General features: G+C 61.3%; 1 protein-coding gene across 1 annotated transcript; it reads right to left on the bottom strand.

The window, feature by feature from the left end:
- Positions 1 to 8,091: 8,091 nt before the first annotated feature.
- LOC147526362 (maestro heat-like repeat-containing protein family member 7) lies at positions 8,092 to 17,480 on the bottom strand. The gene is made up of 22 exons (XM_086629838.1): positions 17,147 to 17,480; positions 16,349 to 16,437; positions 16,014 to 16,130; positions 15,661 to 15,740; positions 15,030 to 15,132; positions 14,707 to 14,796; positions 13,998 to 14,102; positions 13,694 to 13,865; positions 13,164 to 13,249; positions 12,572 to 12,721; positions 12,217 to 12,371; positions 11,967 to 12,108; positions 11,513 to 11,700; positions 11,287 to 11,424; positions 10,936 to 11,050; positions 10,688 to 10,822; positions 10,221 to 10,397; positions 9,867 to 10,022; positions 9,413 to 9,514; positions 8,969 to 9,071; positions 8,583 to 8,642; positions 8,092 to 8,267 (listed from the first exon to the last, which is right to left on the bottom strand). The coding sequence occupies exons 1-22, from the start codon at positions 17,478 to 17,480 to the stop codon at positions 8,092 to 8,094; spliced, it is 2,973 nt and encodes a 990-aa protein (XP_086485964.1).

Genomic DNA, 17,480 nt, shown 5'->3' with positions numbered 1-17,480 from the left:
GGTTGAGATTGAGAACAATTTACTACTACCGCTACCAATATATATATGTGCGGATATGTACAAGGATAAATATATACAAACGAGTGATGTACAGTGTAATTGCTCCCCACCCCTTGACCGAGGCCCATCTCGTCCCGAACTAATGATACTGAAACAGATAAATCCTGATACCACAATTCTGGATGAACAGGAGGCCCAAAATAGCGAGAGAGAGAGAAAGCACTCTGAGAGTCCGAAAGTGAGAGTCCTGGAAGGGCAAAAAGCCCTTCTTTCTGGCTGACCCTCACTTTTATACTGGGCATGACGCTGCATGATATGGAATAGTAATTGGCCAGTTTGGCCTCAATCCTAAGTCCAGGTACAAACTGTAAGGAGAGTCATGGACCTCTTGTCCCGGCTATGCTCCCCTCTTATCCTGTTGTGCTCCTGCACGCTGGCAAGAACACGGCAGCTGAAAAGTCCTTGAGACCTCAGTGCCAACTACAAACATCAGTGCGCTGTCAGCGTTCTTCTCAGAGCGAGCCTCTGAGTAAAACCAAAACACGGAGCTCTTCTAGCTGCTAAAAAGAAGAGCTAACCCTGTCCCAGCTAAAACCAGGACAGCACCAGGCATTTCCTATCAGTCATCATTCCTTAGCATGCATTTCAATTTGACCAGTCACCATATCCACACACTAAGCACTCCAGCTCCAGACCCCAACAGCCTCATGCTCAGTTCAGGCACTGTATTTTGGCATTTCCTCCTCTCGCGTGTCCTGCTCAGGAGGCATGGTGACCATCTCACGTCAGCTGGCGTCTGTTTGTCCGTCACAGCCCAAGTTACCCTTTCAAGGCATGTCAGTCGCACAGGGCTTCCCACAGGACACGTGCTGCTGGCATTGCCTGCGCCCACAGCTGCGAGCATCCCTTGGTGGGGTGGGAGGGCTCAGCTCCCACATGCCGTTGGGGTTGTGTTGCACAGGCATTGGGTAGGAGTGCACATGGAGAATGTGTGCATGTGCATGCAGCGGAACAGCCTTGTGTAAAGTGCTGGGCAGTGCCTGGGCTGGGGTGGAGGCTCCTCCTGAGGAAGCACCTAAGAGGTGCCCTGACACCGCTGCTGGCCCCACAGGGAATCCCTGCAGCTCCCCAGCTCCAGCTGCCCAGCCTTGCCCAACGAAGGGCGCCAAGGAGGAACAGGGCTCCAGCGACCCTGCTGCTGGATGGGCAGGGATGGACCATCACAGTATGAACCCGGAGAAGGGGGCAGAGCACGGGGGGCACTGGGCACAGGGAGCGGAGGATCAGCCCCGACTGCCCTGTGCCCGCTCTGGAGCCAGCAGCTAATGGTAAACACAGCTGCGGTGCTCCGTTTCTCTTGTTATTTGGGTATCTGACTCTTTGCAGGAGCACCCCTTCCTGACCAAGGGCCTGGCTTACAAAAGGCAAACCGTGACATCCGTGGATTTTGAGGTCCCCGCCTGGCCGAAGGATGATCTGACCACTGAGAGAGCCTGGGGAGGAGAGACAAAAACCAACACTGACACATTCCCAGTGCTGCATCCCTCCATGCTCTGGGAGAGATTTACAGATGCCCTCCGCACCTTCATAGATTCATAGATTTCTAGGTTGGAAAAGACCTTAGAGATCATCGAGTCCAACCATCCCTAATCCCCATTAAACCATATCCTCAAGTAGCTCATCCACCCTATTCTTAAACACATCCAGGGATGGGGACTCAACCACTTCCCTGGGCAGCCTATTCCAGTGGCTGACAACCCTTTCAGAGAAGAAATACTTCCTAACATCCAACCTGAATCTCCCCTGACTAAGCTTATGCCCATTTCCTCTTGTTCTATCTCCCATCACTAATGTAAAGAGCCCTTCCCCTAACTCCCCACCATCTTTTCTCAGTCTCATCCAACCTGGCCTTGAACACTTCCAGGGATGGGGCAGCCACAGCTTCCCAGAGCAACCTGTTCCAGTGCCTCACCAGCCCCAGAGGGAGGAATTTCTTCCTTAGATCTAATCAAAATCTCCCCTCTTTCAGTTTAAAGCCATTGCCCTGTGTCCTGTCACTACACACTCTTGTCGAAAGCCCCTCTCCAGCTTTCTTGTAGCCCCTTTAGGTACTGGAAGGCTGCTGGAAGGTCTCGCTGGAGCCTTCTCTTCTCCAGGCTGAACAACCCCAACTCTCTCCACCCGTCTTTGTTCGTTATCTGCCAGCTCAGGAGCACAGTGTCCACCCTGCCCCAGCGCCAGGCACTGCATACTGTCCCAGGGGTGACAAAGGGACCGGATCTGCGCTAGCAAGACAATGAGCATGGCACCCTTATGATACAGGCTTGCTCCCCACCGTGGCAGCCACCAGATTGGAGTCACTCTATCATGTAAATGGCTGAAGCGTGATGGACCCTCCCTAATCAGGGGGCAGCTGCAGCAGGAGCTCCAGGCACCCTGGGTGAAGGGCAGTCCGTTAGAGGCTACCAGAACTTCCCCAGGCCCACAGCTGGGTCCCCCCTGGCCCTCTCCTTGCCTGGCAGCAGCACGCACCCTCAAGTTCCTCAGGCAGCTCCCAGGTGTTTACCAGAGATGCTGGACCTTCTCTCCAGAAGGTCCAGGAGCCCCAGAAGCAGAGCACAGAGACTGCTGCAGAAACTACTGTCTCCAGTAGCTGCTGGCTTATAGAAGGCTTTGGAGAGCTTGAGGATACCTTATTGATTATTCAGGAGACCGCAGCGAGGAAAAGTTCTTATGGAGCTAATGATCCAATTGGATTGAGATTTGCTTTAACTGTACAATGAACCACACCAGCAGACTTGCAGCCTCATGTAACCGCAGGTGAGCTCTGACAATTTGCAGACCTTGCCCCTACCCAGAGCCCAGCACATCAGTCCCACCGGGAGGGCTGAATGGCTCCAGGAACAGGACTGGCAGCCAACATTCCCATTACCCCCCTCCTCTCCAGTGCCAAGCAACGTAACAGAAAAGCTGCTTCAGTCTGAAGGTATCAGCATGCCATGGTTTGATTTGGGTTGGGGGTTCTGGTGGCAGGAGACAGGCTTTGCTCCCCGTGACCTCCCTGGTTTTGGAACCGGGGCAGACCTGGTTCTGGCCACCAGATTGGAACTCCCATCCCCCTCGGGGTTGAGCCAATCAGCACCTCTGCGAATTGCCCTATTTAAGTCGGGACAAAGGAACCAGAAAAGGTGCTTTGGCCAGGAGCAAGGAGAGAAGGGAGGAGGGCACTGCCCCGGCTCCTTGGCTCCCAGCTGGGCAGCTGCCTGTGTCAGGCTGCCACCACCCACTGAGAATGGCAGTGGCAGAGCCAGCTGGGGAAGTCAGGGAGCACCCCACTCCCGGGGTGCCCACTGGGCTGAGTTCATCCGGAGAGGACTGAGATGTGAGAGAAACAGCCGCATCAACACCAGGTCAGTGAGGATGGAGCGGGAGGAGGTGTGCCAGAGCTGAGCTTCCCCTGCAGCCAGTGGGGAGGAGGCAGGCGGCCCCCCTGCAACCAGGACAGCCTTGGTGGAGTAGAGACCCACTCGCAGCCCGTGGAGATGACATGCCTGAGCCTGAGGACAGTCGTGTTGGGACGCACGACAAGGTAGAGAGGCATCTGGAGTCTGCGTGACAACCCACGCCGAAGTGAGTGGCAACAACTCCCTAAGAATCCGAGACTGTGGTAAAGCCCGCACTGGAGCAATCCGATGGGGAAGGATTGCATCCTGCGGGTAGGACTCACGCTGGAGAAGTTTGTGGATTTTTCTTTGTGAGTACGGGATCCACTGGAGCAAGGGAAAAGGGTGTAAGGACTCCTCCTCCTTTAAGAGAGAAGTGGCAGTAACAGCACGGAATGAACTGACCTGCACTTCCCCAGTCCCTGCCCCCCTGCGCCGCTGGGGCGAGGAGGTAGAGCCGGGAGGAAAAGGAAAGGGGGCAGGGGGAAGGAAGGTGTCAGTTTTAAGATCTGGCTTTGTTTCTTTTTACCCTCTCAAGTAAGTGGTTTTGTTTCCCTTTGTCCTTTTAAGTAGCCATTAATAAATTGTTTTGCTTTAAGAAAACCGAGTCTCTTTTGCCCGGGACCATGGTTGGTGGGTGCTCCCTCTGTTCTTGTCTCAATCCTCAGTCCCTTTATTACATTTTTCTCCTCTCCACTTTACTGGAGTGAGAAACCAGCTGCGTGGAGTTTAGTTGCCGGATCGGCCTAAACCACAACACAGCATAGCCCAAGAATCTTCCCACGAAGCCCCTGTGCCATCCGTGCAGTGCTGGGCATTTCATGGACCGCCATCCGTGTGGTGCTGGGCATTTCACGGACCGCTTCTGTTTGCCATGCCAAGATACCTGCTGCTGCAGCAGAAGGGAGGGAGGAAAAGCAGCCCATGCCTGTGGAGCTCGGGCACCCGTCTGGCGACAGCTCACACCAGCAGCGCGGAAGGCAAGACTCGAACCAGCAGTTTGTGTTCACCGGGCACATGTGGTGTTGACTCTACTTTTGATTGTTCCCAAGAATGTGGTCCTGAATGACTCCAGGGAGCAGCAGCAGGAAACAAACTCTTCGTCTCTGGAGGAAATAAAAGCCAAGAAAGACAAGTGATGCAACTGTAGACAATCGCTCACCGCCAACCAACACGTGCCCAACCAGTACCTGAGCAGTCACCCCCTGGCCAACCTCGCTCCCCAACTCCGTTGTAGTGCTGAGCGTGACGTCCCACGGTCTAGAATACCCCTTGGGTCAGCCGGGGTCAGCTGTCCCAGCCGTGTCCCCTCCCGACTCCCTGGGCACCCCCGGCCCCCTCGCTGGTGGGGCAGGACGAGAAGCAGAACAGGCCGTGACGCTGCGGAAGCGCCGCTCCGCAATAACGAAAACATCTCGGCGTTACCAACGCTGATTCCAGCGCCGATCCAGAGCGCAGCCCCGTGCCAGCTCCTGGGAAGAAAGTTAATCCTGCCCCAGCCCAAACGAGCGCAGGAGCGACGCGCTTTCGTTAGCGAGGGCTGCGCACCCCGCAGCGGGCCGGCCGGCCGAGCCCCGACGCCCGCAGGCGCTGCCGTCTCGCCCGGGCTCCTCGCTGCGGCTCCGCGGCGACGACGGGGCGGCTGCTCTGCAGAAGCGGCAGAGAGAACCAAGCGGACGGCGCGGCGCCAGCCCGGGCGGCAGCCCGGACGAGCGGCGGCTCTCGGCGCTGCTCTCACGCCGACCGCAGCTCAGCGGAGCTCAGCTCTGCGGCGCGCCCGGCCGGCAGCCGGGGCCGGGCCCGCCCGGCGAGAGGCGCCGAACGCGGCCCCGGGGCTCCGCAGGCCCCTGCCGCCCGGGGGCCGGCGGCTGCCACCTGGCCTCTAGCAGTAACCGGCACCGGGGGCTGCGGGGGAAGGAGAGGCGGGGCGGGCACCGAGCGGCAGCGCTCACCTCCTCAGCAGCCGCCTCCCGGCGCAGCCGTTGCCGTTCTAATCTCCCGGCCGCGGCGCCCGCTTCCGGTCCGGACGGCCGAGGGGCCAATCACCGCGCAGCGCTCGACCGGAACGGGCGGGCACGCGCCGAGCACCAGGGGAGGGCGGTCGAGAAGGAGCCGGGGAATGGGCCGTGGCCAGGCGGCAGGGTCTCCGCAGCCATCCTGCCGCTGCCGCTGGGGACGGGCTCGGCCGCGCCCGGCCCAGGCAGAGGCGAGAAGCAGCTCTCTTGCCCCCTTCAGAGGAGCCTGCCGCCCCGACAGCCGATGGAGACCGGCGCGGGAGCCGCTCCGCCGGGCCCGCCGCTACGCACAAGATGGCCGCCCGGCCTTCAGGCGCGGGCAGACTACGCCTCCCAGCACGCTCCGCGCGCCCGCCCTTCCCGCCGCGCCGCCGCCTCTCTCCCGGCCCCGACGCCGCCAGGGGCTCCGCCTGGAGCAGGCGAAGGAAGCCAAGGGGAAGGCCGGCTGTGCTCTGTTCAGGCCGGGGCCGAAGAGCGGCCTTTGCTGCTGCCGGCCTTTTACCGGCCTTGACAGGCCTTTTACCGTTCTGCCCACCAGACGTCTCGGCTTAAAGTCGCAGGGAAACAAAAAAAGTAAGAGTGGGGGAACCTCTTATTTCTGTGAACTGTCTCACCTCTGGAATCCTCCCAGAGAGATTACGTCTTTCCTCCAAGGACCTGGAATTCTGAGAGTAGAGTTCAATTCTCTGCCGAGTAACGCAAAGGAAGAAGGACGTTTTGCAGAGAGAGAAGGGGCCATTCCTTTTGGGCAAGACAAACAGTGTTTGGCTTTCTTGGAAGTGTCTCTTCTAGATGGGGCGTCTTCCTCCGTTCTGCCTCAGCCAGTTTGCAGCTCCTCAGAGCAGCAGTGACTGCCCCATCCCTGAAAGGGCTCAAGGGCTGGACGAGGCTTCGAGCAACCTGATCTAGTGGAAGGTGTCCCCTGATATGAAACCCAGTGATCGATTTCCCTCCACCGTTGTTGTTCCTGACGAGACTATCACAGAGTAAGGACACGAAATGCGAGAGGTTGTTACCCAGCAATAAAGGGGTTAAAGTTTTTGTGTAAGAATTTAATGAAGGGTTTAGTAGGTAATAAGTGATCTACGCACACCTAAAGCATACAACAAGATGACCGTCCTTGAAGCTGTCAGAAGTGATTAAAAGAGAGACTCCTTTATCCAGAACTGTCTGCCCTTGAAAGGAACATCCCAGAGACTGTATAAAGTTTGTTCTCGTGTTTTTCTGAGCTGTGAACACGCGCAGCAGTGACGTGGGGAAAAGGTAATTCTGGCCGGGGGAGATGGCGACCACCGACTCACCGACCACCTGCCCTATACACAGCCCAGACCCAAGAGAAAGGGTCGGAGGAGAGAACTGAGCGTGTGAAGTAATTTACATGTAAATCCAGAGAAAACCAACCCATTGTTTAAGAGAATAACAATGACTATGTAAATATGTTATGAATATGTATGACTGTAGTGAATAACTAAGTTTCTGTGCAGGGGCCAAGTGCGCATGCCAGGAGGAGATATGCCCCGTGCACCCGGTGCAATGCCGCTTTCTAAAACTCCAAAATGAGTCTTGGAAAGTTCAATTTCAATTGCACCGACTTTTTGGGTATCAAGGTGAGTGTAGCTCATCACCGAGAGTGACTGACTGAAAGCAGGCGGGATGCCGCGGTGCTGAGGGTTAACCCTGGTGGGCTGCAAAGCTCCACACAGCTGCTCGCTTGGGCTGGGGAAGAGGAAAGGGAGTAGAAGTCAGGGAGCTGGTGACATGAAAGTCCTTTCATAAGCACAGGACACGTGGAAGAAGAGAGAAACAGGAAAGCCACAGAAAAGAAACAGAAAAGAAGGGAAAGCAAAAGAAAAGGAAAGCCAAAGCAAAGAGAAAATAGAAAAGAAAGGAAAAGAAAAAAAGAAAACCAAAAGCAAGTGATGCGAAGACAAGCGGCAAGAACTGGCCCCCACACCCAGGTACAACTGTACCCAAGCAGATGCAAGTCAAAATCTGGCCAACCTCCCGAACTCCCTTGAGGCCCTGCACAGCCGCTCCAGTTGCCTGGGAAACAGCATGGCTCCAGAGGGCCACGTGCAGCCCTGCCAGGGGCCTTTGGGGGCCTGGGGAACAGCAGGGTGGGGGACAGGGGAGAACAGCTCAAACAGCACGTGAAGTTCCACAGTCTTTAATCAATGACCGGGAGACACAGGCAGGCCCGCTGTGCCATGGCCTCTGCTTCCAGCTTGTGGGATGCCCATTTCCTTCCTGGGCCGCCATCCAAAGTGTTCCTTTCTCTTGCTGCTCTGCCTCGGTGTTTGGCTGCTTCTTCAGGCTCCAGGGCCAGCACAGCCACTGGAGCCGCAGGCCGAGCCCATGCGTCCCCATCCCCACAAAACGGGATCGCTACGCTGAGCAGGCAGGCATGCAGGTCGGGGTCCTCCAGGGCAGGGCAGGGCAGGGCAGGCAAAGTCTTTCTTCCAGCTTTCCTCTGTGTTTTGTGCAGCCTGGCAGAGGAGCTGGAGCCTCGGGGCCATGACGTAGGGCGTGGCGTGTCCTGCACGGCCCCTGGCTGCTGGCGAGGGAGCAGGTGCAGCTGCGCCGGTGGTGCCAGCACACAGAGCACCCCGGGATCAGCTCCACACACAGCAACGTCAGCGCAGCCCGCTGTCATCTCGAGCCGGCGTCCTTCTCCTCCACGCCCTCCAGAGTCGGTCCCACAGTGCTGACAGGCGGGATCTGGAGGGAGGCTTGGCCGACAGGATCTGCAGGTTTTGCATGGCCAGGGAAAAGACCGAGGGGCTGCTGTCATTCTGCATGCCTCGAAGGCCTGGGACAGAAAGGGACGGAGCTGTGGTCAGAGCCTGCATCTGCGGGACCTCGGGAGCCCCTTGGGCCAGGGCCATGCCTGCCCCCCAGCACTTCCCATGGCCAGGAGGCAGGCGGAGGCACCGGGGTCAGCTGGAAGCTGCCGGCTGCCAATGCCCCACGTGCCCGAAAATCTCCCTGTGCACTGCCCGCAGCGCCCCTTACCCGCACAGGGAGCAGAGCCCTCTCCCCGGGCAGGAAAGCGACTGGAGCTCCCTACCCAGGGGCCTTTCCTCCCCCGCCCAGCCCCCGCAGACAGCCCACTGCCCTCACTCACTGTTGTAGATGACGTGGAGCTCCTCCAGGCGCCCGTTCCTCAGCTGTCGCCCGGCGAGCCCTAGGCACACACAGTCCGTCACAGATCCCGCTGGTGCACACCCCAGCAGCCCCGCTCCCCTACCCCGGACCCCGTGGGTGGCCCCGCGACCTCCTTCCCTTAGCAAGGCTGAGCCCAGGGCAGTCCCTGAGCAGCATGCCCAGGAAGGCTGCGAGGGACGCAACGAGGCTCCCAGCAGCCCTTGCTGTGCGTGGGCAGGGATGGCAGAAGGCGGCAGGGAGCCCTGCGGGCACCCGACCCGCATCTGGCAGTCAGGGCCCTGCAGCCGCACGACGGGTTCGGCAGCAGTGGGGCAGGGAGGGACCCCCGGCGAGGTGGTGGCTCACCGATGAACCTGACGGCCTCCCTGCGCAAGGACTCCTGTGGGCTCCGCAGGTACGGCAGGCTCTGCTGCACATACTCATTCGCTCTGCTGCTGCCCTGTGCCAGCTGGAGAGAGCACAAGGGGACAGGGTTGGCACAGACCCTCCCACGACAACCAGGACTGTGGCCTCCCCTGCCTGGGCACCCACGACGCCCAGCCAGCGGCTGGCTGGTGCTGGGGTTTGGAGGGAGCGGAGGCCAGGGTGCTCCCTGGGGTGCAGTGGTGCCACTCTGCCGCCAAGGCCCAGCTAGGCTGGGGCTCCAGCAGGGAAAGGGAGGCCACGTGCAGTGCAGGTGGCGCTGGGCTGCCGCAGCGGGCAGGGGCACAGCGGCTAGCCCCATGCGCTGGGCACTGGGGGAGAGGGGCTTCTCCAGGCTGGGTGGGGAGGCTCCGCGGCCATCCTTACCAGGCACTCGCCAACCATCCACTCCTGCTTCGTCTCCACCAGCTTCCAGAGCTGCCTCTCCTTCAGTAACTTGGCAGCTCCAAGCAGGGTTTTCCTGGAGGCCTGCAGAGCAGCAGAGACTGGGAGATGGCACTGTTGCCCAGGGAACATGACATGGGGATCCCTGGGCAGAGCAGGGAGGTGGCAAGGGTTGGGGGTCCAAACCCGGGCCTCGGACATGTGCAGGCACCGCTGGGAAGCCTGCGGGGGCTCCAGCACTTAGGTCTTTTGTGGCTGCGCGCCACTACTGAGCTCTGCTGGATCAGGCAGGGCAGGTGTAGGAAACGTCCCTGCCTGCCTTCTCAGGTGCCGCCAGCTCTGCAGCTGCAGGCAGGGAGGGGCTCTGAGCTCTCCTCAGGGACTCCGGAGGTTGCATCCCAATGGAGGCATGTTCAGAAGGCTTAGAAATCCCTACCTGAGCCACGCTGTCGTCCTCGTCGAACAGGTGGAAGAACAGGGGTATCAGGCTCCTCTGCACGTCCTTCCTCATGTGCCTCTTGTGGGTGGTGACTGCGACCTCCCTGGCTTCTCTGTAGAGGATGATGGAGCGTTCTCGAATGCAACTGGAGCCCTAGGAGGAGAGAAGGAAGAGGGGAGGATGTCGGTCCTGGCTCCTGGTGAGGTGATGAACCCTTGTGGCTCTCCCTCTGCAGTGAGGAGAACTCACGGGCCAGTGGGCACACGCGGATCGGGACGCCCCACTCCCAGGCCACGCGCACGCGTCCCTTCCCGGCATGCCACCCAAGCCTGTGCTATCCCGCCGCCTTACGTCTTCAAAGAGCGGCAGGAGCATCTTGAGCAGCTGCACAGCAAGGGGGACAGCTGTCTGTCTGTCTGCCCGGTGGAGCATGTTGCTGAGGAAAGCCAGGGCCCCTATCCTGGTGGCGCAGTCCTCGTCCTGCAGTTTCTGCATGACCGCTGGCAGCAGGCCTTGCAGAGTCGCTGCCTACGTGAAAAACACAATTTCGTTTTGTGACGCAATCGAGGACCGCACCGGCAAATCCGCTCTGCACGTAGAGGGCGCAGCGCCCGTCGGGCAGAGGTCTTTCCACGTGCAATGTGGCCCAGCTCCTGGCCTGGAGTGCTCAGGGCCTGCTGAACGGGGCACCAGGGGCAGTGGGCACCGTTCCCGCCACTCCCGATTCCTGGCGAACGCCGAGCAAGCCGCTGCGTGCACCACAGCCTGCAGCCGAGCCCCAGGCGGACGCCCTGCCTGGGCCGGCTGCCCCTGCTCACCTCGAGTCTCCCAGACAGCTTCATGAGGCCTGTGACCGCCATCCGGCGCAGCAGCTCGTCCTCGCTCTGCAGGTGGAGCCGGAGGATGTGCAGGACTTGGTCATTGACATGCTCCAAGTTGGTGCAGTCGAGGAGCTGAAACGCAGCCAGCAGCGGAGTTAGAGCCAGCACACCCAGCAGAACTCCCAGACGGCTCGGGCAGGGCACCAGGGCTGGTCCCAGCCCAGGAGGGAGGCAGCAGGGCCCACCTCGACGAAGACGGTCATGGCGCCGATGTTCTGGTAGGCCTGTCTCTGGAGGAGGCCTATGACTGCCTCTTCAGACACGCAGTAGCAGAGCTGCGGTCCTGCACGCTGCAGCACCCTGGCCAGAGGAAGAAGGCATTGGCGGCACCGAGCTGGGCAGGCAAACCTCTCTGGGACGGCACTGCCAGCTCCAGCCATCACCCCGCAGGCCAGGCCACACGGGGACGGCTGCACTAGTGCCTCGCCTGGGCTGCTTGCGCCCCACTGCCCTCAGGGAAGGGGATCGTGTGGGGGCCCTTGCTCTCCAGGGGAAGGGATGCTGGGGGAGACAAGGACAACTGATGAGGCTCTCACCTCGTCAGCTTGGTGACACCGTCGTGGTAGCTGTCAGGGCTCAGGAGCAAGTCCCAGATACGCTTCTTCTCCATGCCTTTAACCAGGGAGGCACCGCCCAGCCACTCGAAGAGAGCTTTGATGGCGCTCACCGAGCTCCTGCATGCAGAGCAAAGCACGGTCACACGTGGAGCCCTGGCCCTGGCTCTGGGCCTGGGGCAGACACCAGGGGACCGGGACGGAGCACCTGAGGGGGGAGACTGGCTCATGCTCGGCCTCCCTGCCCTGACTGCCACAGTTGTGGCAGCCCTGCTCTGAGCTCCACAAGTTGAGGGAGATCAGGAAGAGCGCTGCCATGAAGAGCTTGTTGAAAAGCGACAGCACGCTGCATTGGCTGGTGGGCAGCAGGAAGATCTCGCTCATGGCACCGGGTACCTGCAGAAAACACCCAGATACCGCTCTCACTGCGGAGATGTCCCTGCGGCGCGGTCCTGCCAGGGGCTGGGGGCGCGGGGGCTGAGGTGCTGCGCTGAGCTGAGGGAGATGCCCAGGCAGAGCCCTGCCTGGTCATGGCCCCGAGGCCCCTGGCCCTGGCGTCCCTGGGGAGGTCTGGGTTTGGGGCAGGTGGAGAGGGCAAGAGGGGCTGGAGAGGGGCTTGCAGCTCCGGGCGGAGCAGCAGCAGGCCTCGTCCAGACACTCACAGCCAGGAAACAGCAGCAGCCGCATCTTCCCTTGAGGGCGTGATCCCCGGCGCCTTGCTTCTGGACCAGCAGCAGCGCCTGGAGCGTGTTGTACGCAACAGCAGGCTCGGAGGCCAACGTGCTCCACATGGACCTGGAAGTGCTGCAGAGCCAGAGCACACTGTCAGTTGGGCCACCTCAGCCACCACCCATTCTGCCTGGGCAGGCCCCTGAGGTCCTGCGCCGTGCCCGAGGCTGATGTGCCACGTACCTGTCACAGTGTGGCGAAACCTGCAGCAGGCTGGTTGTCACATTCTGAGAGTGCAAGTGGGCCACTTGGAGAAGGGTCCTCTTCAGGATGTCCTGGAGCGGCTTCTGCCTGTCAGATGCCAGCTGTTGATAGATGGTCTGCACGATGTCGTCCACCTGGCAGAGGCAGGGGGTGGAGCGGGGTGAGGCACAGCCATGGCCCCAGCTGCCACCAGGAACCGCCTCCCTCCCATTGCTCTTCGCTGGCCTCAGAGGCCGCCTATCGGGTGCTCCCAAGCCCTGCACTCGGGGCAGGGCGGAGGGAAGAGCCCCCGGAGCACAGGCGCATAAGGGCAATCCGGCTGCACGCTGCCTACCCCGCTCGACTCCAAGAGGGGCTCTCTCAAGATAACGTCCAGCATGTTGGCGACTGGCCGGGTGTCAGAGACCCTCAGGTGCGCCATGTTTTTCAAGAGCGTGAGGATGAAGTCGGTCCTCTCTTCCGGGAGGAAGAACCTCCCAAATATCTGAGGGAGAGAGGGAGGAAAGAGGGGTCGCACTGAGTGCCCTGGTGGCAGGGCACAGCCGAGCAGCGGGGGTGCCTCTGGAGTGAGAAGGCCGGGCAGCGCTGGCCCCCTGCCCCAGGACAAGTGCTGGCAGCAGGGGCTGGTCTGGGGTGCCTGCAGCCATAGCGGGGGTGGAGAGCGAGCTGAAGGAGGGGGTGAGAGGGCAGGGTCCCTGTGCGCTGGCTCTGCTGGCAACCAGAGCCTGCCGGTGGCCAGGATGGCTGGAGCTGCTGCGCTCACGCTGGGTTAAAGCCTTTGGCTACGCCCTGCAGAGAAGTGGTGGGATCCTGCAGGCCCATCGGCGGGAAGCTGTGCCGTTGCCCCCGACGGCTTATACGCTGGTTCCTTCGAGTCTCCCGCCAGCCCCACGGCCAAGACCCCCAGCAAAGGAGGAGCTTGTTACCGTCGTGTCGTCAGCGGGCTCCTTGGGCTGCAAGGTGCTAGGCGTTTCCCACTCCAGTTGTCCCTCCAGACGTGCTAACTCGAAGTCTGGGCAGAAGGGAAAAGAGACAGTGAGCGGCAGGAACGCCGGAGAGCTGGAGACAGCAGGCGAGGGCAGCAAGGAGAGCTCTGTGCCTGGTGCTCCGTCGGGTGGGGAGCTGGAGATGTGCCAGGGTGGCAGTGGGCCCACTGCCAGGGGGAGGAGGGGAAACCGCCTCTTAGGCTGCAGAAGGGCAGGAGAGTTTGACTGGCTTTGTGCTCGAGGGGAGGAGAGAAGCCCCGGGACGCTGCTGCCACGGGCTCTCCAGCCCAAGGGCCACTCCAAGGCGGTCTGCCTGGGCCCTGGCGTTGGCGTGGCATGGCTGCTCCCCTGCTCCAGCCTCAGAGGAGCTGGCCGCTCCTTCCTGTAGCAGAGCAGGGGACCGAGGCGGTGCGGCGCCTTGCCCGGGCCCTCGTGGCTGGAAGGTCCCAGCCCGCCCCAGCGTCTCTCACCGTATCGCTGCAGGATGAACCTGTGGAAGACACGCAGCGCCGCCAGAGCCCCGCAGCTGATCTGGTGGTCTTCCTCAGCACAGGACAGGGTGAGGTACGCCATCGCCGGCCCCAGGAATGGCAGAGGCTTCTGTTCGCAGAGAAGAGGGTGGTCTCCTAAGAAGGGCAGGGCCTGTGGGAGAGAGGAAGGAGCAGTCAGGGCCGAGCTGCGGCCGATGGGACGACAGCCCGACCCTCTGAGAGCAGCCCTGGGCCAAGTGAGCCAGAGCTCCGCAGGGCTCTGCCCTGAGCCGCAGCCCCTCACCTCCAACATCGAAGCGGGCTTCAAGCACCGACTCAGGCTGACGATCCTCTCCACAGCCCTCCGGCGCCTAGCCACTTTGTGGGATGCCGTGGAGGGCAGCAGGACCTGAGAAGGGAAAAAGCTGCTCCTGTGCCCTGGGACGTGACAGCGGCTCCCGGAGCAGTGGCTCTGCCCAGCGCCTGGTGGGGTTTACACGACGTGCCACTAAGGCTCCCCCCGAACAGGAGGAAGGCCTGGAACGAGGCCCGGCCGTCTCACGAGCTCAGGGACTGTGGCAGTCAGGGAGGAAGCTGGATCCCGCCCTCTCCCCCCACCTCTGCCCCCTTCCACGCACTCCTCCTAAAATGGCCACATCTCCCCTCTCTAGGGGACAAGGAACCGCCAGGCGGGCCTGCACCAGGGAGGCCGGGCTACGGCCCATGGGAAGGCCAGAAGCAGAGAGCTTCAGGGCTGAGCTCCCCTGGCACCGTGGCCACGTCCCAGCAGATCTCCACCCCACTGCCACCTCGGAAGGAGGGCATGAACGGGACGGGCAGCAAGGGCAGTGGCTCAGCAGCGCCAGCTGCCAGAGCAGTGGCCTGGGAAGGATGCTTGGGCTCCTTCCACTGCTTTGGCTCCAGCTGGGGCACGCGTGCTCCAGAGGGTCGCATCTCTTTGGAGTAAGGCAAGGAAGAGAGCCCGTGAGCTCTGCTCTGGGCAAATGCCTGACCTCCAAGATTCCATCCACCAGCTTGATGGAGGGCTTCGGTGGAATATCGTGCATCACCACCTCCAGCAGGCTGTCCAGCGTCTCCAGGATCTGTAAGAGGATAGAGCAGGTGACACGCTTGCCCCGGCCCTTCTTCCTTGACGGAAGCTGGCTCAAATGCCTTCCACCTGAAGCATGCCTCAGCTGCCCTCTGGTCCTGGGAGAGGCCTCAGGGTCTCCCTGGTCTTCCTTCTCCTCCCACCGTCTTCCAGCAGCCAAAGCTAACTAGGAAAACATGCCCAGGGACCGACTGGCAGGCTCTCCGTAGCTCAGCCCGCACTTACCTGAGCATCGAGTGAATCGTGCGGGCTGTCCATTTGCACAAGCGAGAAGATGTTGCGGATGCAGAAGCAGAGGTGCTGGTTCAGCAGGTTTGGCGTCATTTTCCTGCAAGGAGAGTGTTGGGCTTGTTCAGCCTGGAGAAGAGAAGGCTCCGGGGAGACTGCCTAACAGCCTTCCCGTACCTAAAGGGGCCTAGGAGAAAGCTGGAGAGGGGCTTTTTGCAAGGGCACGGAGTGATAGGACAAGGGGCAATGGCTTTACGCTGAAAGAGGGGAGATTCAGATTAGATTCAAGGAAGAAGTTCTTCCCTCTGAGGGTGGTGAGGCACTGGAACAGGTTGCCCAGAGAAGCTGTGGCTGCCTTCTCCCTGCAGGTGTTCGAGGCCAGGCTGGATGAGGCTTTGAGCAACCTGGTCTAGGGGAAGGTCCCTTCCAAGCCAAACCATTCTACGATTCTCTAAGATGCCAGTGGGATGCTGGGGTTTCCACGTCTGGGAAGGTGACGGGCCAAGCGCAAGGGAGAGCAGAGGCCCGAAGAGAGTGCTGCCAGGCTTCTGCCAGGCTGGGAGATGCCTGGTGCTGTCAGGCCCACGCTGTAGGGAGGCCCTGGCCAGCCAGCATCTGGGGCAGGTACCTCATTGCACTGATGGCGAGTATGGCTTGCTGCCACATCACTGTGTCCAAGCTGAGCGATTCCGTCTCTTTCTGTCGTGCCTGGAGAGGGAGAGCAGGGCTGGGACCGGGCATGGGAGCTGCCAGCACCTAGCACCAGTCTGCAGGGCGGGCAGAGCCCCACTGCCCCCAGGCCAGCACTGGCACCCAGAGGATCCCCTGGCTCTGCCGCGGCCCCATGGCAAGCAGGGCTGTTCCCACGGAGGCCTGTCTCAGCCTCCTGCTGTCCCCAGACGCCCGAGTGCCGTCCTTACTGCTGGGCCGGTGCTTGGCCAGTTTTGCCCCTCTCCCTCAGCCCCACGCGGGTCCCCTCACCTTCATGTTCTCCAGCAGCTTGTCTGCTGATTCCAAAAGAGGCAGGGAGCTGCCCTGCAGCCAGGCTCTGCAGAGCATGCGCACGGAGGCCAGAAACCTCAGCTTGGAGTCCTTGTCCTGATGGTCAGGGAGAAGAGAGACAGAGAGGGAGGGTCAGGGGGCAGAGGCACGGCCAGCAGGGGCTCGAGGGGCTGCGGGAATGGTGCAGGGGGCCGGGAGGGGAGCAGCTCCGCACAGCCAGCAGCCCTCCGAGAGCCCGCGTGTGCAGGCAGCGGGCGCAGCAGCACCCGGCTGGAAGCGACAGGCAGCCCCTTGCTGACAACATCTGCACTTACGCTTTTGGTGCCCTCGATGAAAGCCAAGAAGTACTTGCGGGTTTCCTTCTCACTCTCTGACTGGCCGCTGGAGGCAGCTGCATCTGCACCTGATTAGGAACAAGGGCAGGGAAAGCTGTAGACAGAGGTAGGAGGTGCAGAGGGAAGAGCGGGGCCCTCTCTCCAGCCGTGCGCCTGTTGCTCTGCACCCATCAAGCCCTGGGTCGTGGTGCTGATGCCCCGTCTGCCTGGGATGCCGCTGGCAGCAAGGCGGGAAAGGTCGCAGCCCTGCAGCACCGCTGCCTCCTGACAGCCCAGCTGCCTCTCCCCGCCTTGCTCTGTGCCCCGCGGCTGGAGGCGGCCGCTGGGGTCCTGTCGATACGCACCCCTGTCGGGGCCCAAGTCCTGCCTGGGCAGTTGGCGTTGCCTGGAGCTGTCCGGCCGCTGATGGTTCTCAGTGGCCACCCCAGCCCTTTCAGCCTCTGCTGCCCTGGGTGCACGTCTCGTGTCGGGGGAATCGCTCACCATCCTGCAGGACAGAGAAGAGGGATAAGGGTGGGGGGCAGGTGGCCCACGGCAAGTGGCCCCATCCTGGTGCTGCCTGGCTGGAGCAGGGAGCAGGGTGGGGCAGAGGAGCTGGGCAGCGACGGGGGCAGCTGCTGCCGGATGCTGTTTTCCTGCAGGCAGTCCCCACCTACCTAGGCTGGCGCTGGCACCAGCTTCTCTTGCCCCCGGCCCCTTCTGGAAGGGCCCATCTGCCAGCCTCGGGTCCCCTGGGGTCCCTGTGATGCTGGCCCAGCCCCAGCCCCGCATTCTTACCTGGTGGGGATGGTGGAGCCTTGCGGAAACACCCTGTTCCTGGAGAGAACACGTGCCAAGGGTTGCAGGGAAACATGAGCTCTGCCCCCACGGGCTCCAGCAAGAGCTCTGCCCCCATGGGCTCCTGCACGAGCAATGCCCCTAGGGGCTTCTGCACGAGCTCTGCCCCTAGGGGCTTCTGCAGGAGCAATGCCCCTAGGGGCTTCTGCATGAGCTCTGCCCCTAGGGGCTCCTGCACGAGCTCTGCCTCTAGGGGCTCCTGCACGAGCTCTGCCTCTAGGGGCTTCTGCACGAGCAATGCCCCTAGGGGCTTCTGCATGAGCTCTGCCCCCAT

The sequence above is a fragment of the Tauraco erythrolophus genome, chromosome Z (genome assembly GCF_009769465.1).
Source record: "Tauraco erythrolophus isolate bTauEry1 chromosome Z, bTauEry1.pri, whole genome shotgun sequence".
Taxonomy (NCBI): Eukaryota; Metazoa; Chordata; class Aves; order Musophagiformes; family Musophagidae; genus Tauraco; species Tauraco erythrolophus.
Note: the sequence above shows the minus strand (reverse complement) of the source record. Positions and strands in the feature narration are given on the sequence as shown.

Excerpts from the sequence above, each read along its gene's own strand:
- LOC147526362 (XM_086629838.1), bottom strand. The coding sequence starts at position 17,480 with ATGGGGGCAGAGCTCATGCAGAAGCCCCTAGGGGCATTGCTCGTGCAG. Across the intron at positions 14,103-14,706 it reads TGGTGGATGGAATCTTGGAG|GTCCTGCTGCCCTCCACGGC; the intron begins GTCAGGCATTTG and ends TTCCCTTCTCAG. Across the intron at positions 11,051-11,286 it reads GGTGTCACCAAGCTGACGAG|GGTGCTGCAGCGTGCAGGAC; the intron begins GTGAGAGCCTCA and ends TCCTCTGGCCAG.